The following is a 22,589-nucleotide window of genomic DNA, read 5'->3' as shown; positions in this document are numbered from 1 at the left end:
CTAAAGATATTTGGGAATCAATTAAATCGAGAAACATGGGAGCAGACCGTGTTAAGGAAGCTCGATTACAGACTTTAATGTCTGACTTTGAGAAGCTACGGATGAGTGACTCAGAGAAAGTCGATAGTTTTGCTGGAAAGCTATCTGAAATCGCAACACAGGCAACATCACTTGGACAACCGATCGATGAACCCAGGCTGGTAAAGAAATTACTCAACAGTGTGCCAAGGAACAAGTTTATTCATCTTGTTGCCTCTCTAGAACAAGTATTGAATCTCAATACTACTAGTTACCAAGAGATTGTTGGTAGACTCAAAGCCTTTGAGGAGAGAATACAAGGAGAAGATAAACAAGATGACACACAAGGAAAGTTGCTGTTTACGGGTTCTGACTATCAAACACAGTCGAACTATAATCAAAGTTTTAACAACTTCAGAGGAAGAGGTCGTGGCCGTGGTGGCAGTGGCTATAGAGGTCACGGTAGAGGACGAGGCAGGGGAAGATACAATGGACAGGATCGAACTGATGGATACACAAATCAAAACCAAACTCAGGAAAAGAAAGAGAAGGTAATAACTTGTTTTAGATGTGACAAGATTGGTCACTATGCCTCCTCTTGTCCCGAGAAAACACAAAAACAGCAAGAATCGAACAAGGTCGAAGCAGAAGAAACAGAGAAGGCTGATCAAACTCTGTATATGCATGAAGTTGTGTTTTTAAATGAAGACAAGCTTATCCCTAAGAACTACAGCAGAGAAGAAGGCATGTGGTATCTAGACAATGGGGCAAGTAATCATATGACAGGACAAGAAACTTATTTTTCAGAGCTTAACAGGAACATAAAAGGACAAGTAAAGTTTGGAGATGGTTTGTGTGTAGACATTGTTGGGAAAGGATCGATTTTGTTTGAAAGCAAGAATGGAGAACAGATTCTTGTGTCTGATATTTACTATATCCCTGACCTCAAGAGTAATATACTGAGTCTAGGACAGGCAACAGAGGTAGGTTGTGATGTCCGTATGAGACGTGACTATCTCACGGTACATGATCCAAGCGAAAGACTGTTGGTAAGAGTCATGCGTTCTGCTAATCGTCTCTACAAGATCAATCTCAAGATAGGGAGACCGATCTCATTGCTATCTCGACTTGATGACAATACCTGGAAGTGGCATGCTAGGTTAGGACACATAAGTTTCAAGACAATTAAGGCAATGTACCTGCAGAATATGGTTCATGGCTTATCGGATGTAAGAGATGAAAAGCTGCTATGTCAATCTTGTTTGGTTGGTAAGCAGACTCGACACGTATTCCCAAAAGCCACTCAGTTTGGTCCCATATCTCCAAACCACTTGAACTACTACATGCGGACCTGTGTGGTCCCATATCTCCTGCAACTCTCGCAAATAACAGGTATATATTTGTGATTATTGATGACTACTCAAGGTACATGTGGTCCATCTTGATTAAGGAGAAGAGTGAAGCTTTTGGAAGCTTCAAAGGATTCAAGAATGTAGTAGAAAGGGATCTTGGTAGGGTTATCAAGACTTTGAGAACTGACAGGGGGGGGGAGAGTTTACATCAGGAGAGTTTAATGATTTTTGTGAATCTGTTGGAATCACAAGACATTTAACAGCTCCATACACCCCTCAACAGAATGGTGTGGTTGAGAGGAGGAACATGACTTTAATGGAGATGACAAGAAGTCTTCTTAAAGGTATGGAGGTGCCAAACTATCTTTGGGGAAAAGGAGTCCGTCATGCTACTTATTTGATAAATAGGGTGCCTACGAAAGCTCTTGACAATATGACACCCTACGAGAGTCTGCGAGGAAGGAAGCCTAATATAGAACACTTAAGAGTGTTTGGCTGTGTTGCGTATGCAAAGGTTGACAATACGCTTCTAAAGAAGCTTGATGATCGGTCAAAGCCTCTATTACACCTTGGAATTGAGCCTGGATCGAAGGCTTATAGATTATTTGATCCCTCTACTCGAAGAATCACTGTTAGCCGAGATGTGGTGTTCAGTGAGAAAGACAAATGGTCGTGGAGTACGACTAGAGATAATGCAAATAGGGAACCTGGTATGTTTTACATGCGATGGGGAGAAGTAGAGGATATTGGAGAAGGACCAGTAGTAACTGAAAACAATGCAGAGAATGCAGGGGGAGATGAAACAGAGAGTGTTACATCACAAGAGAATGTAGACGATCATGAGGGTGATGTCATACAAGAGATTCAGCAGCTGCCTTTAAGAAGGACTACACGTCAGACTCAAAAGCCAAAACGGTTCGAAGACTATGTCATGCTAGCAACAATCGAAAGTGAGACACTTCTTTTCTTAATAAACAATGAACCGAGGTACTACAAGGAAGCTAAAGATCAACAAGTGTGGAGAATCGCGTGCAGAGAGGAGATAGAGTCCATCAACAAAAACAAGACATGGAATCTTGTTGATAGGCCAAGAGGAGTGAAGGTAATTGGTCTTAAATGGGTATTTAAGATTAAAAGGAATGCTGATGGATCTATGAGTAAGCACAAAGCCAGGCTTGTGGCAAAAGAGTATGTGCAAGAGAGTGGAGTAGACTTTTGTGAAGCATTCGCTCTAGTGGCACGTTTGGAGACTATTCGACTTTTGATTGCTTTAGCTGCAACAGATGGATGGGAAATCCATCACTTAGATGTGAAGACAGCCTTCTTACACGGTGAATTAAAGGAAGACGTGTATGTAGATCAGCCTGAAGGTTTCGAGATCAAGGATCAAGAACACAGAGTTTATAAATTGTCTAAAGCTTTGTATGGCCTGCGACAGGCTCCAAGAGCTTGGAACACAAAGCTGGATCAGATTTTGAAAGAGATGGGTTTTAAAAGGTGCGTTAAGGAAGCTTCTGTGTATCGAAGATCAAATAATAGTGAGTTGCTCTTGGTTGCAGTTTATGTCGATGATTTGTTGGTGACTGGAAACAATCTTTCGGCTATAATTGATTTCAAGAAAGGTATGTCTGCAAAGTTTGAGATGACAGACCTTGGTAAACTTACGTATTACCTTGGTATTGAAGTGAAACAAGAGAAAGATGGAATTACAATCAAACAAGAAGGATATGCGAGAAGGATATTAGTAGAGGCTGGATTAGAAAGCTGCAATCCGACCTTGATACCGATGGAGTTCGGACTGCAGGTATCAAAATCTCTCGATGAAGCAGAGATTGATTCCACTCGATATAGAAGATTTGTTGGTTGCCTAAGGTATTTAGTACACACTCGCCCCGACCTTGCGTTTGCTGTTGGAATTATTAGCAGGTATATGCAGAGTCCACTCAAGTCGCATGGTGAACTTATGAAGCAAATTTTGCGATATCTAAGAGGAACAGCTTCATACAGACTGAAGTACAGGCGAGGAGGATCAAAGGAGCTTGTCGGATTCAGTGACAGTAGTCACAATGTTGATCAGGATGATGGAAGGAACACAACTGGTCATGTGTTTTTCTTTGGAAGCACCCCTGTTACTTGGTGTTCGCAGAAACAGGACACTGTTGCGATGTCATCATGTGAGGCTGAGTTTATGGCTGCAACAGAGGGAGCTAAGCAAGCGATTTGGCTTCAGGATCTCCTAAGTGAAGTTACAGGTTGGAAGAGCAAGCAGATCATGTTGTATGTTGATAACAAGGCAGCTATAACACTCACAAGGAACCCTATTTTTCACGGCAAGAGTAAACACATTCACAAGAGATTTCACTTCATTCGTGAATGTGTTGAGAGGGAGCTCATTTATGTTGATCACATTCCTGGAGCTGATCAGAAGGCAGACATACTGACAAAGGCATTGGCAAAGATTCAGTTTGTGGAGATGAGAAGTTTGCTGGGAGTTCACGATGTTACAAGAGAAGATTCAAAGCTTAAGGGGGAGACTGTTGGATAAGCTTTGAACCTTAAGGCCCAAATTATTCTTACAATGGACTGTTAAGAATAAGAGAGAAGATAAGCTCAAGGAATATTTAGGAGTAATCTATATATTGGTGTTTTCCTAATAGGTTTAGGATTTGTGTTTTCATATAAAAGGCTATATTGAGTTGTGACATAAGCCATGAATTTGAGAGAGAGCTTTAGGAGTGTTTAGTTTTGAGAGGATATTTTCTAAACACATTAATAAAGAAAGTTGTTCTTTATATTTGAAAGTTCTTACTTTTATTCCTTTTACTTGATTCTTCCAAGTGCCTTTATTAAGATATCCACCATTGGGATTGTCACCTTCTCACATGTTTCTCCGATGACCTTATCAAATAGTTCTTGAAGCCAGTTTGCTTCTTTAGATGCTTTAGTGACAGCCATAAACTCCTCCTTACACAAAAAAATGTCACCGTCTCTTTCTTTGTGTTTCTTACGGCTCTGTTCTCTCTTATGCTTGCGTATTGTTTTTTTTTTCTTTCTTTTGCTTCGTCGCTCTTCCTTTAATTTTAAGTCATCGCCGACTTGGATACAGAGAATACCATAAGCTTAATTTGAATGGGCCAGGAAATGTGATTAAAGCCCATAACTTCACAATCTCCGCCATGGGCTTTTGTCAACTTCAACAAGTCCAGCCCATGAACCTTTCTTCCTCTCTTTTTTCTCCAACGATGGAGACGATCTGACGAGACTCTTCTACTCCAATTCTGAAAAATTGAACGCTATTCCGACGACGACAACTCCGGTCACCTCCATGTTCGCCGGAGACTTCTCCGACTCTACACCCAACACCTAAGAATCCTCTAAGGCTTCTCTTTACCCGACGAAGCCGCCGTTTTTCTCTTCCTCCATGGCAAAACCGAATACCGATCGCTGCAACTCCGGTACCTATCAAATTCTTCTTCATCTCTACTATGACGACTTCAGTTTGATTTCTTCTGGGATTACAAATTTTCTGAAGTTTTTCAGAATTTTGATTCTTCATTTCACAGCTTCTCGGATGAACAAACGTGTGTTCTTCTTCTTCTTTGATGAGCTTTAGTAACCTTTGAAACAGTGATCATCTCCTTCACACTTTATCACTTACGATTTCATAAACCCGTGAAATCATGTCTTTGATTTCATAAAACCGATCACTCTCCTTCACGGCTCCAAAAACTCCTCTAGGTAACTCCATGAACCCATTAAAATGGTGCCTGCGGTGTATACGACACGTTATCTTCTTCTTTGCTAGTGAAATCAGATGCAATTTCTACCACAAATCCTTGTATCTCCGGTGATTCCTCTATCACCATTACCCTCTGTAATCTCAGGTATTCTCAAGCTCCTCTTACCAGCTCTTCTGAGATTTCTGATTTTTTTTTTTAAAGAAAAAGTATGAAATCTTAACTCTTGATTCCCTGATTTTCTTCCTCCGCAGCTTCTCCGTTGAATCACCATCCGTGTTCTTTTGCTGCTCCGATAAATGCAGGTAACTCTCTCACAGCTCCACCTAGAATCAATATCTCCTTATTGCAATTCCAGAACCTTAACTAATCCACTTCCTCGGATTCTTTTACCACTAGAAACTCCACCTGAAGCTTGAATTTCCTTCTCATAGCTTCAGAACTCCACATGTAACTCCATTTCTCCTTCTCTTTGTGTAACAACTTGTTTTTTTCCTTCCTTACACATGATTCTACCTCACATAATGAACTCACCTAAATCTTTTCTTCTCTTTTCTGCGAGGTCATTGACTTACCGGAGTTACCTGGAGCTGCTTCTTCAATTAGTGGATATTAAGAAGCTCACAGCCACGCTGGAACTTCATACTAGGTACCACTTCCTTCTGAACAACTTCTCGAATCTCGCTTGTGTTGTGTGAAACTTTGGTAGTGTCACGTCCCATTTTTTGTGAAAAACTCTTCTCCTTTTGTTCTATCTCAAATCTCATCTTAGTAACCATAGAACACTTCTGTAATGATCTCCGAAACGATTTGCCTTCTTTTCTTTTGATCAAACATTTATCACCATCACGCATATCTTTCTCTTCTTCATCATCATTGAGTGTGTGTCCCAATAACACATTAATCCAAGCAATGACACGACATGAATTTTAATCCTCAGATTCTTCTCTTTTTCTTTTTATTTCAGCAGCTGCAGACTCTAGATACGAACACGATCTCTTTATTCGCTTATATGAACTTTGCGAACAATTTCTTCTTGACATGTTCTCATCAATTTCCCAAAAGGATCTTTGTGATTCTCTGTCTCTCTTAGAAGCATCATTACATAATAATTTTAACTCCTCTTTTGTACTCTTTCTGGGACTGATTTAATTTCAACAGACATTGACCCAAATTTCCAACCAATCGAAAAATCTCCTTCCTTTCTTCATCTGTTATCGATTCACGGTCTCTGTACCAGTTGTAGTCTCTGTAGCAGCTCATGTTGTAGATGTGATTTTTCCACCATAAACAAAATAGGAATCTGAGTTTGAAGGCTTTCCCTTGAATCCAAGACCATGTCGATCTGTTTTCCCAATGTTCAGAAGATGATCCAATTTGTCTGTACCACTATTAAGCATTCTTAAATTCTTTTGAGTTTCTTGAAGTCTGATTCTAACTTGTAATGCTTCTTCTTCTTTCTCTATTGCATACTTTTGTGCTCTAACAATTTGAATCTCTAACATGACTTTCTCTTTAGTCAGCACTGAATTTTCCTCAATCAATTTAAGCCAATGCTCATACAATGCTTTGTAATTTCCAGCAAATTTTTCATCACCGATGCTTCCTGTCATGCTCTCATTTTCTATTGCAGGTTTTGCTGCAGTTATAGGTGCTGCTGTAGGAGTTCTTGTCATATAGCGAGAATATCCACTACTAGTAGCCCCATGTTCTTTTGTCACAATTGTCATATTGCACCGAAATCCAAACTTTCCTGTACTTCCTGACCTTCTTGATGTATCCTCATCCAGATCAGATTTTCTTGACATACCTTTTGATGCATACAGATCAGATTTCTTTACCCATATTTGACTACGATATCCATTCCACGAAAATTTTCCTTGACGTCTAAGTTTGTTTACTTTTTCCCAGTACTTGTAGCAGTAAGCTCTTATGTGTCCTTTCTTTCCACAAAAGTAACATCCAGTTTGTTTGATTGTATTACTCTCTGATTTGTCTTGTACTTGTTGAGCGACATCTCCTGACACAAACTTGATTTGTCCTGTGTTAGATCCTTCTTGTCCAATATAACCTAATCCTCGGTTAGACTTGTCTTGTACTTGTTGAGCGACACCTCCTGACACAAACTTGATTTGTCCTGTGTTAGATCCTTCTTGTCCAATATAACCTAATCCTCGGTTAGACTTCTCTATTCTTCCATAACTCAATATTTTATCAAGAGTTTTAGTCCCAGCAAACATGTGAATCTTCTTGTGTTGTTGATCAAGCTCTGATTGTAGTCGGGCTGATATTTCCTTCTCATTACGTAAATCCTTCTCTAGATTGTCTACTTTAGCAGCAAGAGCCAGCTTGTCTTGCATCAATGTCAGACTCCTTTGATTGATTTTCTTCTCATCCTTCAACTCATTCTGCAGTGATTCAACGAGTGCATCAAGGCGAAGTTTTTCTTTTTCCAAAACTTGATTCTCCTTTCCAATATTAATCAGTGCCTCACGAACTTCCTTGTAGCTTTCAACAAGGTCGTCTTCTTGTTCTTCTTCTGAATCAGATTTTGAAATTTCTTCTCCTTCTGAAAGATCTTTTCTTCCTTCCTCCTTTGTTTTTTTGATAACATTAATATCTCTCATACTTTTGATTGTAATCGAAGAAGCTTTTCCTTCTCTTCTTTTAGTCACAATGGCAACTTCCATCATAATTCTCTCTCAGGATCACGGAACATGTAGCTCTGATACCAAATCTAGTTTAAAAGGATGGTTTAAGGACTTATAATAAAGAATAACTCTCTTTATTTATTCATCACCAAAGAAAATAACTCAAAACTTTGGTCTCTCTCAATCTCTTAAACACAATCTCTCAAACTCTCTCTCAAAACTCATAAGGCTTACCACACCTTGGTAGCTCTATATATATAAAAATCTCAAACACTTTTCCAAAACCAATTAGGAAATATAACTTATTTAGATAACTCCTATACTCAAATATGTATATTTGAATATCTCTCAAATATACTTAGCTCGGACTTTAAGCTACTTCAAGCTTACTCCAACATTCTCCCCTTAAGCTTGAAGCCACTGTCACTTACATCTTGAATCCCAATGAAGCTCCTCATTTCCTTGAACTTGATTCTTCCAAGTGCCTTTATTAAGATATCCACTTGATGATAGAGTCTGCAGCTGCTGAAATAAAAAGAAAAAGAGAAGAATTTGAGGCTTAAAATTCATGTTGCGTCATTGCTTGGATTAATGTGTTATTGGGACACACACTCAATGATGATGAAGATTAGAAAAGAAGTTTCTAATATATAAGCCAAGACCAGCTCCAATTAGTATGAGGCCTTTTGGGAAGGAGCCCAATAAGAAATCTGTGCGGGCTTTACCACCTGGGCCCAAAGCGGACAATATCATACTAATAGGGGAGTTGGCTTGGGTTGGAAAGCCCAGCAATTGGTATCAGAGCCTAGGTCGAAAAGTGGACCTAGGGGAGTGGGTGTGGGCTCTATATTCGGTGTGGACGGTTCTCTCAAAAAGATGACATGATTAAGGGTGCCTCAAGAATACTTCAGGAATAAAAAGGGGTACTGGAGCCTGAGTACCTGGATTTCGCTGAAGGGGAGGCCATATGATCGTGGTACATGGTTTGAGGGGAGGTTTGTTGGGATACAAACAATGTCCCACATCTGAAGATTAGAAAAGAAGTTTCTAATATATAAGCCAAGACCAACTCCAATTAGTATGAGGCCTTTTGGGAAGGAGCCCAATAAGAAATCCGTGTGGGCTTTACCACCTGGGCTCAAAGCCGACAATATCATACTAATAGGAGAGTTGGCTTGGGCTTGGAAAGCTCAACAATAAACTCCCCACTAGAACTATATAAATAGAAAATGTTCTCAATAATACAAGCATAAACCCATGCCTCATTCATACCAAATCCTACCACTTCCCTAGTTATATCCTTTAGCTTTATAGCCATAACGTGTTCCCGACTGTAAATCTTTCCCTGCAGATCCTGTAAAGCCGAATTTTTGAGCGGCTGGGGCTTCCAAGTTTGAGTCTTTTTGCTGAAAACTTCTTCAATACAGTTGAAAGAATCAGGATTCTCGTAGCTTCCTGGTAAATACATTTTTCCATCAAGTCGAGTATTGGTGTGAGCCAATCTCATGCTTGAAGCTTCGAGCCAAGTGTGAGTTCGACAGTCAAGGAAAGAGACGTTAGAGGAGCAAGGAGGAGCAACATCGATTGGTTCTTGGCTACTAATGGCGTAGAGACGAGAATCAACAGGTACAATTTTATAACATTCCACAGAAGGAGGAGGAGAGTTGATGATTGGGATCGGAACAAAAAAAAATATTCCTTCTTCTGTTTGTTCAAAAAAAAAGAAAAAAAAGAAAGAAAAGAAAAAGATTCCTTCTTCTTCTTCTTCTTAGGTTTTGGGCAGAGAGTGAACCAACGAGGGTTTGAGTCAAGAGAGAATCGTAAGCAAAGATAGAAACAAGTCTCGGTGAGGGCTAAGAGATATCGAGTCTGGTAAAGCTCTAGTGAAGCAATGAAGGAACGGAAGGTCTTGGAGACTAAGGAGATAGTTCGGTAATACATTCTTGATACACGGGCTAAGATGCTCACTATCAAATCATCTGGAAGTGAAGATATCGACTTTGACATTGCTAAATTTGCCACTAGCTCAACGATTTGTCTCTTTGCTTAGGGTATTTGCTTCTCTCGTATCCTCTCATAGTTTACTTCTTAATTCATTAGTTGTTTGATTTGTAAGGGCGACCAAAAAGATTGATTGGGCCATTTTCTAGTGGGCCTAACTAGTTTTGTTCAATTAGAAGTTTTTTTAACTCATTCGTTGATACTTCTTTTGATTATTTTTATATTATTTTTTTATATTTACAAATGCAATGTCATTAATCAAATTTTCAATTTTCTCCCTAAATTTTAGTTTATCAGATACTTAGATCAAATAAAATAATCTACTACAAAAGGGATAAAACACAAATTTTAATTATTGTTTAATATGTGTAAATTCACAACAAGTAATATTAAACGGAAAGAATGCAGTAAACCTCTATAAATTAATAATGTTGGGACCAAGATATTTTATTAATTTATAGTGATATTAATTTATCTACAAATTAATAATAATTATTTTATAGTATAAATTAATAATTATTAATTTATAGATATATTTATAATTGTTTAAATTTTTTAAAATTATGAATTGAGACAATTTTAGCAAAATAAGATTAGATTTTCGGATGTTGTAAATTTTATGGTTTAGGAATTGAACTTTATGATGTGTCTGCATTTTATAGATTTTAACCATAGTTTTTACACTTGTCTTGAGTCTTTTGTTAGGTCCAAGTGTGCTTTTAGAGTCTTTTTAGCCTTTTGTGAGTCTGTACAGGTTTTAGGCTACTTTGGAAGGAAACTGAGTGTTTTGGGGATGAAAACAAGCATCTGGAGCTAAAGTTGGTTGAAGACCGATCGGACTAGTAAGCAGATGGAGCAAACGCAGAAAAGCATCCGAGATCGGCTGATCCACATTTAGGATCGACTAGTCCCGTACCGAAGCAACATTTCCTTTTATGTTTTAAATCGATTTTTATGGTTTTATTTTAGTATTTAAGCACGAGGCTCGGCCTTTAGAAAGACAATTTTTATTCTACGCAGCTTTTGAGTACTTGTAAGCTTTGGGAGAAGATCTCTTATCCTTTCTAACTCTTTGGAGAAGAATTCTGAACCCTTTTATTTCTTTTTGCAATTCAAACATGTTTCCCTCATCTTTGATTTGCTGTTCTTTTACTTCTATGTCTGAGTAGTTTTACTTTTGGGTTTCAGGTTTCAAAAAGGGGTTTTTTGTTATCTAAACTTAGGTTTTTAGATTTGGGATTGATCTTATAGTTCTTCATCTATTGTTATTCTTAATGCTTAAGCTAGATTGATCACCTAGATTAAGATCTTAGTTTTAATTCATCGTGGCACCAAAAGTGTTGTTGAGTTGCTTGAAAGAAACATAGGTGAGCAAGGTGGACCTTAGCCAACGGAAGTTGAAGTTGAGGCACCTTGTGAGCAAATCAAACTTGAACTTTAATGCTTTCTTGTTTATCTAGGTTCAAACGGAAGTTAGGCTCTAGTTATTTCTTTGCAAAGTTAGCTAATGCTGCGGAAGTAGGTTAGCTTTATAATTGTGATTTGAGTTCAAGAACGGTTCCTAATGCATTCCAATCTATCATCTAATTTCATGGTTGTATCCCCTAACTGATTCCCTACGCCCAATATCTTTCTTTCATTTCAAAACCTTTGTTTATTTTCTGATTTTTAATTGATTACTTCAAACACAAAATTTCTTTTGCCTTAGCGATATTTGGTCTATATAATTTCATAGTGCATTGCTTGGTCTCTGGGGATTCGATCTTAAAGTGTTACGACGACACCACTAGATCGTGGTTGAGTGCACATTATGTTTTAATTGACCTGTTGATCAATTTGGCACCGTTTCCGGGGACCAAACGTTGATTTTGAAATTTTAGATTCACGTCTAGTCTAAGGTTTATTTTACTTTAATTTACTGATTTGTTCTTGTGTTCTCCTCTTTCGTCTCAGGTGCATGCAAACAAGAAGCCACAAGCCCACTGATTTGCGTAACCTGCAAAACAAGGAGTTAGCACAGCTTGAACACGAAAACCGCAAAGCAAGAGCCCAGATCAATGCTATGGCTGACGGAGAAGAATCAGAGGTTCGTCAAAATCCTCAAGTTGCTATTGTTCAACAGTAACAGAGGCAGGACCAGCAGGTGCGAAACGAAGTTGAACCAAATCCACCAGCAAGGCAAACCACCTTGAGGGACGAGGATGCTCACAATAGGCTGTTTGCGAATCGATCTGCGATTCAACCACCAGCACCTGCGAGGCAAGACTATGAGATAAAACATAGTCTAATCAATCTAGTTCTGAATCGTGTGTTTAACGGTCTGCCGTCAGATAGTCCTCTAGACCACATCGAGGCTTTTGAAAGACTGACTAGTACGATGAGGTCCAATGGTGTCCCTTACGACTACCTCATGTTGACATTGTTCCAGTTTTCTTTGGCGGATAAGGCACTGAGATGGCTGAATCTTCTGGATCCTGGATCGATCACCACTTGGGCACAATGTAGAGCAGCTTTCCTGAATCACTTCTACACCAAACTGCAAAGCAAAATCACTACATTCTCTCAAGGAGGCATGGAGACATTTTGCGAGGCATGGGAGAGGTTCAAGGAATATCTGAGAGACTGTCCTCACCATGGTTACACCCAAGAGAACCTGATGAACATTTTTTAAGGGGGTATCGAACAGAAATACCAGATGGCGTTAGACACAGCTAGCAGAGGAGATTTCTCCACCAACACCACAAATGAGGCCAATGCACTGATAGAAAATCTTGCGGTAAGCAATAGCAACCATGGCACAGACTACAATCGTACGGTGCGGGTCAATGCTGTCGAAACTGATGCTATTAAGGACCTCACAGCCAAGGTGAATCTCCTACTGAAAAGGAATCACTAAAATGTTAACTTGTGCGAGGAACAAGTCGGGGGTATGCAAATTTCGGAGCTGAGACATACCTTGAGGGTACGGAGGAGATGAACTACATAGGAGGACAAGGAAAGTTTTAGAATCGAGGCTTTAACCAGAATTTTAGAAATCATCCTAACCTGTCCTATAGAAGTAACAATGTTGACAATCCTCAGGATCAGGTCTATCCACCGCAACCTCAGCACATCAATTTTGCACAGGGCTTCCAAAACAAGGGGACATGTTTTGGAGGATCGAATTTCCAGCAGAAACCTCAAGTCAACAACTTCTCACAAGGTTATCAAGCACCTCCACCGCAAGCCGTAGCCCCGCAAGAAAGCAAATTAGAACAAATGATGCATGTCTTGACGGAAAATCAAAAGAAAAACATCACTGAGGTGAATGTCAAGATCGACAGCATGTATTCAGAGCTGAATGGAAGGATAGAATCATTAAACACTCACATGAGAGTGTTAGAGAACCAAGTGGCACAATCTGCAGCGAGAGTCAAGGCACCTCCAGGAACACTTCCTGGGAAAAACGAGGCTAATCTAAAAGAATTCTTGAATGTCATCACCCTTCAAAGCGGCAGGGAACTGAAAGAACCACAGCAGAAAGAAGGGACTGATCGATCCAATAACAAGACCGGCCAATCCACGATAGAAGAACAGAAAAGCAACTCTGATGAGGTTCCTAACAAAGCTACTGATGGCATTGAAATCTTTGGTACAATTAATGCTGAGGGAGGACAACCCTGCAAACCTCAGTCGCAATATGTACCCAAGCTTTCTTTTCCCACACGTTGTAAGTCAAAGATACAAGAGCGAGAGTACGCAAAGCTGAAATCAGTGGTAGGAGAGCTTCAAGTCACACTCCCTTTCATTGAGGCAGTCCGGAGGGTTCCATCTCTTAAGAAGTATATGAAGGAGATCCTCACCGATAAGCTCAGTTTGGAGAAAGAAGTAATGTATCTCACGCAGGAATGCAGCTCAATGCTCCATAATCGAATGCTAGAAAATTATGGAGATCCAGGACCGTTTACTGTGCCTTGCACAATAGGAGATCTTAAGTTCAACAACTGCCTCTGCGACTCAGGGGCAAGTGTGAGCCTGATGCCACTCAGCGTTGCAACACGACTTGGTCTATACACCTTCAAGCAGACCCAAGTCACCTTAGTCCTCGCTGATCGCTCTACCCGATGTCCAGAAGGGGTATTGGAGAACCTACCAGTTCAAATTGGGAACTGCTACATACCCACTGACTTCATCGTTTTGAAACTCGACGAGGAATCCCAAGAACCCATTCTACTTGGAAGACCTTTCTTGGCCACGGCTGGTGCAATGATAAACGTCCAAGAGGGAAAAATTGATTTGCACATGGATGATTTGGTTTTGAGATTCAACCTGGAGAAAGTGGCTAAGAAACCTACAATCGATGGCCAAACCTTCTAGATTGACACCATAGGAGAAATAGCTGATGAGATCTATGAGGAAGTATGTTCGAGTGATCACCTGGCCGTGGCATTAACAAAGAAGGAACTAGAGTTGGGATACTTGTATGAAGAGACTGTGAGGATGGCAGAAAGACTCGATGATGCAGCAAATTCGGAATGCGAAATCCTTTTTATCAATTTGCAAACTGGACTGACCGATCCTGATATCAGATTGACCAATCTGGCTCTCTCTGCGGAAATCACAAACAAACGTAGTGGAACGACCATTCCTATTTCTGGATCAGTTGATCCCGAACTCTGCTCTGAGGCCACAGATAACCAGGAGAACTGGAGCGACTTCAAGGCTCCGAAATTGGATTTAAAGCCACTCCCAGAAGGGCTCATGTATGCTTATCTTGGACCAAACTCCACATATCTAGTAATTATTTACTCTAGCCTGAATAATGTTCAGACCGTACTCTTGCTCTGCGAGTTGAGAAAATATAGGAAGACATTGGGCTATTCCTTGGATGTCATTTAGGTATTTCACCGGAGTTATGCTCTCACCGCATCCACCTTGAAGATCCTTCGAAATCTTCTATAGAACACCAATGAAGGCTAAATCCAAACCTCAAGGAAGTGGTGAAATAGGAGATTCTGAAATTGTTGGGAGCTGGAGTTATTTTTCCAATCTCCGATAGCACCTGGGTGAGTCCGGTCCATGTGGTACCAAAGAAAGGAGGGGTGACAGTAGTCGCAAATGAAAAAATGAGTTGATCTCCACCAGAACAGTAACAGGACATCGAATGTGCATCGACTACCGCAAGCTCAATGCAGCCACCATGAAGGATCACTTCCCCCTTCCATTCATTGACCAAATGCTTGAGCCTTTAGCGAATCACCCCTATTACTGCTTCCTAGATGGTTACTCTGGCTTCTTTCAAATTCCGATCCACCCGGATGATCAGGAGAAAATGACTTTCACTTGCCCTTACGGCACATTCGCTGGCACATTCGCTTACCGACGAATGCCTTTTGGGTTATGCAATGCCCTAGCTACCTTCCAACGTTGCATGATGTCGATCTTCTCTGACTTGATAGAGGATATTATGGAGGTATTTATGGATGATTTTTCGGTTTATGGCTCATCCTTCTCTTCGTGTTTGTCTAACCTGTGCAAAGTTCTTCAATGCTGTGTGGACAAACACCTTGTTCTTAATTGGGAAAAATGCCATTTCATGGTCTCCGATGGGATTGTCCTTGGTCATCAAATTTCTGAGAAGGGGATAGAGGTTGATAAGGCCAAGATCGAGGTGATGTCCAGTCTGCAACTGCCTAAAACCGTAAAAGATATACACAGCTTCCTTGGACATGCTGGATTTTATCGACGGTTCATAAAGGATTTCTCCAAAATAGCTAGACCACTCACCCAACTGTTATGCAAGGACATCAAATGGAGTGGCAGATCACCTTTTTAGGCTGAGGATCGATGCCGAGATTCCTATCGATGACTGGCTCCCTGAGGAGAATGTCTATGTAGATGCAGCATATGAGGAATGTTTCAAGGATGAGGCCGACGCTAAGGTCCTCCAGCAAATCAGCGATGACTCCCCATGGTATGCTGACATCGCAAACTATTTGTGTGCTGCAGAGGATCCCCCCAACTTTACTGGTTATGCGAAGAAGAAGTTTTTGCGGGATGTGCAGCGCTACTTCTGGAATGAGCCGTACCTTTACAAGCATTGTGCCGATGGCCTTTACATAAGATGTGTTCCAGAATCAGAAGTTTCAGGAATTCTTTTTCACTATCATAGATCCAACTACGCAGGTTACTTCGCTACGTTTAAAACTGCGACCAAAGTACTTCAAGCAGGCCTCTGGTGGCCCACTCTGTCTCGTGATGCACATGATTTTGTCTCCCGATGTGATGCTTGCCAGCGACGTGGGAACATAAGCAAAAGGAATGAGATGCCACATAATTTTATCTTGGACATCGAAGTGTTTCATTGTTGGGGGATCAATTTCATGGGACCCTTTCCACCTTCCTATGGGAATCTATACATACTTGTCGCAATAGATTACGTCTCCAAATGGGTCGAAGCATTAGCAAGCCCCACCAATGATTCAAAGGTTGTTTTTAAGATGTTCAAGCATATAATTTTTCCACAGTTTGGTGTTCCACAGGTGGTAATAAGCGATGGTGGGACTCACTTTATCAACAAACTCTTTGAGAATCTTCTGAAGAAGCATGGAGTAACACACAAGGTCGCTACATCATATCACCCTCAAACTAGTGGGCAAGTTGAGATCTCAAACCGTGAAATTAAAAGCATCTTGGAGAATGGTAAACTCAACAAGGAAGGATTGGTCTACTAAACTCGATGATGCTTTTTGGGCCTATTAGACCGCTTATAATACACCTATTGGCACCACACCATTCAAGTTGGTCTATGGAAAGTCCTGCCATCTACCTGTCGAGTTCGAGTACAATTCACTTTGGGCGACAAAGCAGATGAAATTCAACGTCAAGACCGCGGCTGAACGACGCCTGATTCAGCTAAATGAGCTTGATGAGATCCGCATGAATGCATATGAGAGCACCAAAATCTACAAGGAACGCACTAAAGAAATGCATGACAAGAAAATTGTTCCTAAGAATTTTGCTGCTTATGACTTGGTTCTACTCTTCAACTCTCGATTGAAGATCTTTCCTGGCAAGCTACGTTCTCGCTGGTCTGGACCTTTCCGCATCAAAGAGGTTATGCCCTATGGAGCCATTGTTCTATGGAACCATGATGGTAAAGAGTTTACTGTCAACGGTCAACGCCTAAAGCCATATCTCGCTGATCATGATCCAACTGAGGAATCTACCATCCCTCTGATGGATCTCCACGCTGCATGAGCAGCAAGAAAAGTCAGGCTCATGACTTTAAACAAGCGCTAATAGGAGGCAACCCAGTGGGGATTGTTTTGTTTTCCCCTATCTTTTCATGTTTTCCTTAGGATTTTTATTTTGTTTTGTTTTTCTTTTAGGAGTCACCCGCTGGTTTTGGTTTTGAGTCTTCATGGGACAAGTTCAAAATGGAGAAGATGCGAATTCTCATCAAAGAACGTCCCCCAACCATTACGGATCGGCCAATCTGATTTTGGATCAGCCGATCCCCGTCCCAGGTAAGTGAATTCGAGGGAAAAAGAGAAAAGAAGAATGAAATTGGTTTATTCTGGTTATCGGACTTAAATTGAACCGGGTTAAACCGGATTCGTGCCCAATGCCGGAATTTTTAAACCTAATTTCATCTTCTTCCTTCTTTTCTTCCCTCTCGCGACCCCGATTTGGACATCCACCTCTCTCCCTCTCGATTTTTCTTTATTTTGTTGAGGTTTGGATTCAATCCACTCGGATTACACCCTTTTTCATATTCCCACAGTTAAACTCAAAATCGAACAAGGTAAGTTTTTCTTTTTCCCATTCTTTTGTTCGATTTTCGGCAATCTCTAGGTTCAATTTTGGTTGTCCATAATTCTTTCAATTCTCCTACCTAATTGAGCTGCGAATTGATGGTTGAATAGTTCTAGGGAAATTTCGGAACTAGATTTAGGCTGCTGTGGCTTGAATTTAGCGATAGGCTTGCCAATTATGTTGGTTGATTAGGAGAACTTTCAGGTAATTTCAATCCCTCATATTGGAATTCTCTTCTTTTGCAGAAAATGCCTAAAAGACGCCGCAGTGGTAAAGAACCTGCAACTCCTACCAACGAGCAATCAACCCGAGTTTGGAATGATGAGGATGCGAAGGGGTTAAAATTTATGGGTCAATGTAAGATGAAGCCGACTCGGTTTCCTGACCGAGAGCTTTTTGGGAGGATGGCCATGCTTGCTGATTTCGATGAGTTGGTAAAGACCATGTGGTTTGGTTCTTCTGCTGAGAAGGCATGAGACTTACATGAGCGGCTTGCAAGAGATCTTCTGGCCACTGTGAGGGTGAATATGCCTGACGGTCCTGACACGTTGGCTGAACATTGTTCGATCAGTTTCTTTCTGCTCAAGAAGCATTACACCATCACCATGTTCGATCTCTGCAACATTTTTGGTTTCCCTCGAAACAAGCAATGCAAGATGGAGAAGCTCGAAAATAGGTCAAATGTTTGGAACCTGATTGGAGCTGGGAACTATGTCTAACGCGGAGCCAGGCAATCCCGCATTCGCAACCCAGTCCTTCGGATCACTACTAAATTCTTGAGCAACACCATTTATGCTAGGGCTGAAACTAGCACATTGCAGCTACCTGAGTTGTGGATGTTCTTTCACGGTCTTCGTCGGTTCCTGCATCCTCTGACTTCTCCGATCCACCATCAAACTCATGACGTTAACTTTGGATTCTTGCTTTCTAAGGAGTTTGAGCAGGTCTGAAAAGACATGGCCAAAGCAAAGAATAAGAGGATACTCATCGGTAGCTTGGTGACCCCCATCATCGAATATTGTGGCATTGCTTCATCCATTTCAGTCCAGAAGAAGAAGCTCCTTGACCTCAAATACATGTTCACCAGTGAGATTCTTGTGCGTCAAAATTTTGTCTACAGATTTTAGGACAAGGCTGGTAACTTTCCGTACATGCGGATCCTTATGCCATCCTGCACTTCACTTCGCAAGACGGAGAATTGCCTTTGAGCCTCCTGAATTAGCACTATGCGACCTTGACGAGGTGGTTTGGATGGAGGAGGGTGGCTATGCTTCCCGCAAGCCCACACGTAGCACACAGCCGGCAGCTGCCGTAGAGTCCTCACATCCAGCTCGCTCCTTTCCACCGTTTCCTTCCTTCGATGTGAGCCATTTCGCTGCTGACTCGCCTACACAAGCATCTCAATCTGAATTCGAGAGGTGGGTTTACGACACCCAGGGGAAGAACAACCTGCTTCTCACGCGACTGGCTACTTGGCTTCAGGGGCTTGCTCCGTCCTGTTTTGCACCCCCACCGTCGGATCCCACTGCTGCCAGTGACGACGATGACACAACTACTAAGCCTCTTTGTTCTGACCATTCCGTGACCTCCTCGCCTTCTCGCTAGACTGCTACTTCACCACGGGTTATCCTATTTCTAGGATTTTTCTATTTCTCTTTTTGTTGTTGGAGGTTCCTATTTCTTGGCTTTGCTTTCATACCTTGACGGTGTGAAGTAAGTCCGAGGAAGGGATGTCTCCAAGTTACTAATGTCGTTTTCTTTGGTTGTTTTCTTTTGGTTTTTCTTTTATTTGAGTCATTTTGTCGAATCTAAAAAATAACGAAAAATTGGGAAACTATGATCATTTCTAGGAATCTTTTGCTTTGAACTAACACTCTTATGATTGCTTTAGTACTTTTGATTTTTGAATGAAGCTTGGAATGAACATGAGCAGTCTCAACACGCCCCAAAAGACCCTCACCAAGGAGAACACTAAGCTGAACTGATGACTGTCTCTAGCTTTGAAAGGATTTAACCGGATTTAACTTCTTGCCTTGGGACTTGGTATACATCGAACAAGACTCCTCCCTTAAGCAATACAAGATATGCATCTCCTCACAAAGTATGCTTCACCTCTCTCTTCCCTTCATTACTCAATAAAAAAAAAAGAGAAAAGTAAAGAAGAGTTAAAGTAAGGGGAAAGCTTGTCTCATTCATTAGATATAATAGAGTATATATAGGGGATACAACTTGGTGAACAAGCATTAGGTTATAACCTAATAGACTATTAATGGGCCTTAATGGGCATCCACTAAATCATACATAACACTTCCCCTTGGATGTCCATTATAATTGCATAGATGTAAATGCGCGTAAGATGCTGCCTCATTAAAAACCTTACCAGGAAAACCCAATGGGAAAAACCATGGTTAAGAGAAAAAGAGTGCAGCACACATTTACTCTCCCTGATGAGTGCATCCGTCAAGATCCTTGAGACGGTGTAGTCCAAGGAGAGAAACTAATTTCTTGAAAGTAGCAGTTCGAAGCGCCTTGGTGAATAACTCAGCCAGATTATCACTCGAAGGAATCTTCAAGACAATAACATCTCCATTCTTCTGGAGCTCATGTGTGAAAAAGAACTTTGGTAGGATGTGCTTCGTTCTATCACCTTTAATGTATCCTTCCTTCAGTTGTGCGATGCATGCAGCATTGTCTTCATACATGATCATTGGAGCTTCTTTCTCTTCAAGGATCCCACAATCTCTCCGTATATGTTGAACGACAGACCGTAACCATACACACTCACGACTGGCTTCATGAATAGCTAGAATCTCTGCATGGTTAGAGGAAGTAGCTGCAATGGTTTGCTTCATACATCTCCAGGAGATAGCTGTACCACCACATGTGAAAACATATCCCGTCTGTGATCGAGCATTATGAGGATCGGATAAGTACCCTGCATCTGTAAAACCAATCAAATCTCCTTTGGCTTGATTAGAGAAAAATAAACCCATGTCTTTCGTTCCTTTGAGGTAACGAAGTATATGTTTAATCTCATTCCAGTGCCTCTTAGTTGGGCATGAGCTAAACCATGCCAATAAATTTACTGCAAAAGATATATCAGGTCTTGTATGACTAGTAAGATACATCAATGCCCCTATTGCACTTAAATATGGCACTTTTGGTCCAATGATTTCTTCATTATCCTTCTTAGGGCCGAATGGGTCCTTGTCTACATCAAGTGACCTTACAACCATCGGACTACTCAATGGATGTGCTTGATCCATAGAAAACCGTTTAAGCACTTTTTCTGTGTAAGTTGCTTGATGCACAAGGATTCCTTTTGCAAGGTGCTCTATCTGTAATCATAGACAGAATCTCGTTTTTCCAAGATCTTTCATCTCAAATTCTTTCTTTAAGTATTCCAATATATGGGAAATCTCTCCAGAAGTTCCAATGATATTCAAATCATCTACATATACTACAATAATAACAAATCCTTTAGCATATCTCTTAATGAATATACATGGGCTGATAGGGTCATTCTTATAACCTTTTCTTAGTAAATAACCACTCAAGCGGTTATACCACATACGCCCTGATTGTTTAAGCCCATAAAGAGATTTATTCAACTTTATGCAATAATGTTCTCGAGAACTAGATTCTGCTGCCGGTGGCATTTCAAATCCTTCTGGGACTCTCATATAAATTTCATTGTCCAGGGGACCATACAAGTATGCTGTGACTACGTCCATCAAGCGTAAGTCAAGCCCTTCCTTTACTGCCAGAGTAATTAGGAATATAAAAGTAGTTGCATCCACCACATGGGAGTATGTCTCCTCATAATCGATTCCAGGTCTTTGTGAGAAACCTTGTGCAACTAACTGTGCTTTGTATCTCACAACTTCACCATTTTCATTTCTTTTCCACACAAAGACCCATTTATGTCCCACCGGTTTAACACCATTAGGTTTACGGACTACCGGTCCAAACACTTCTCGTTCAGAGAGTGATTTCAATTCAGCGTCTATTGCCTCTTTCCATTTTGGCCAATCATTTCGTAGTGTACACTCTATAATAGACTTTGGTTCATGATCCTCATTGTCATCCATAACATCAAGTGCCACATTGCATGCAAAATTATCATCGACGTCGATTTGCTTTCGGTTCCATGTTATCCCAGACATGACATGATTAATTGAGATCTCATCATTATCAGGTACCTGAATCCTTCTTTGTCATGTCTAATGTCTCTTCTAAGAATCCTTCAGAATTCTTTACATCCTTGGTAACATTATTGCCAATTTCTGCTCCTTTCCTTTTCCGAGGATGCTTATCTTTGGAACCAATTGGTCTACCACGTTTTAAACGTGCCTTAGACTCAGTAGCAGCTTGATTCAGTCCTTCTTGGACATCAATTCTAACTGGAGCATTAACAGCTGGAATATGTTACTTAGTCACTCTATTTGGGTCAGCGAAAGAGTCTGGCAACTGATTTGCTAAGCTCTATAAATGAATTATCTTTTGGACTTCTGATTCACATTCTCTAGTCCGAGGATCATGATAAGATAATGATAATTCATTCCAACGAATTTCTTCTACCAGCTTATTATTTTCTCCCCCCAATGTTGAATATACAGATTCATTGAAATGACAATCTGCAAAACGGGACTTAAACAAATCACCCGTGGATGGCTCTAAATATTTGATTATCGATGGGGAGTCATATCCAACATATATCCCTAACCTCCTTTGAGGTCCCATCTTAGATCGCTGTGGTGGAGCAATTGGAACATATACAGCACATCCAAAAACTTTAAGATGGGAAATATTAGGCTCATGACCCAAAAGCAACTGTTAGGGGGAGTATTTATGATTACTCGTTGGCCTGATGCGAATTAATTCTGTCGCATGCAAAATAGCATGTCCCCAAGCAGAAATTGGGAGTTTTGATTTCATAAGTAATGGTCGAGCAATCAATTGGAGCCGCTTAATCAATGATTCAGCTAAACCATTTTGTGTATGAACATATGCTACAGGATGTTCAACACTTA

General features: G+C 40.7%; 2 protein-coding genes across 8 annotated transcripts; both read left to right on the top strand.

Moving 5' to 3' along the window:
* Positions 4,218-15,521, top strand: LOC104732962. 7 transcript variants are annotated; one of them, XM_019234209.1, is made up of 7 exons: positions 4,218-4,825; positions 4,934-5,108; positions 5,176-5,254; positions 5,362-5,412; positions 5,507-5,557; positions 5,670-5,756; positions 11,713-15,521. In XM_019234209.1, exon 7 carries the CDS (start codon positions 13,018-13,020, stop codon positions 14,113-14,115), a length of 1,098 nt encoding a protein of 365 aa, XP_019089754.1. In that variant the 5' UTR covers positions 4,218-4,825; positions 4,934-5,108; positions 5,176-5,254; positions 5,362-5,412; positions 5,507-5,557; positions 5,670-5,756; positions 11,713-13,017; the 3' UTR covers positions 14,116-15,521. The 7 variants fall into 7 exon arrangements, 5 of the variants coding, with proteins under 5 accessions (XP_019089754.1, XP_010450869.1, XP_010450868.1 ...); XM_010452567.2 differs by having other exon boundaries at positions 4,934-5,254; XM_010452566.2 differs by having other exon boundaries at positions 4,911-5,254.
* LOC104734039 (uncharacterized protein K02A2.6-like) lies at positions 14,939-16,998 on the top strand. The gene is made up of 4 exons (XM_010453550.2): positions 14,939-15,409; positions 15,513-16,226; positions 16,281-16,361; positions 16,501-16,998. Exons 1-4 carry the CDS (start codon positions 14,939-14,941, stop codon positions 16,996-16,998), a joined length of 1,764 nt encoding a protein of 587 aa, XP_010451852.2.

This window comes from Camelina sativa, chromosome 12, assembly GCF_000633955.1.
Source record: "Camelina sativa cultivar DH55 chromosome 12, Cs, whole genome shotgun sequence".
Taxonomy (NCBI): domain Eukaryota; kingdom Viridiplantae; phylum Streptophyta; class Magnoliopsida; order Brassicales; family Brassicaceae; genus Camelina; species Camelina sativa.
This window is presented reverse-complemented; position numbering and strand designations above follow the sequence as displayed.

Excerpts from the sequence above, each read along its gene's own strand:
- LOC104732962 (XM_019234209.1), top strand. The coding sequence starts at position 13,018 with ATGATGCATGTCTTGACGGAAAATCAAAAGAAAAACATCACTGAGGTG.
- LOC104734039 (XM_010453550.2), top strand. The coding sequence starts at position 14,939 with ATGAAGGATCACTTCCCCCTTCCATTCATTGACCAAATGCTTGAGCCT. Across the intron at positions 16,227-16,280 it reads GCCCCACCAATGATTCAAAG|GTGGTAATAAGCGATGGTGG; the intron begins GTTGTTTTTAAG and ends GGTGTTCCACAG. Across the intron at positions 16,362-16,500 it reads AGCATGGAGTAACACACAAG|ACCGCTTATAATACACCTAT; the intron begins GTCGCTACATCA and ends TGGGCCTATTAG.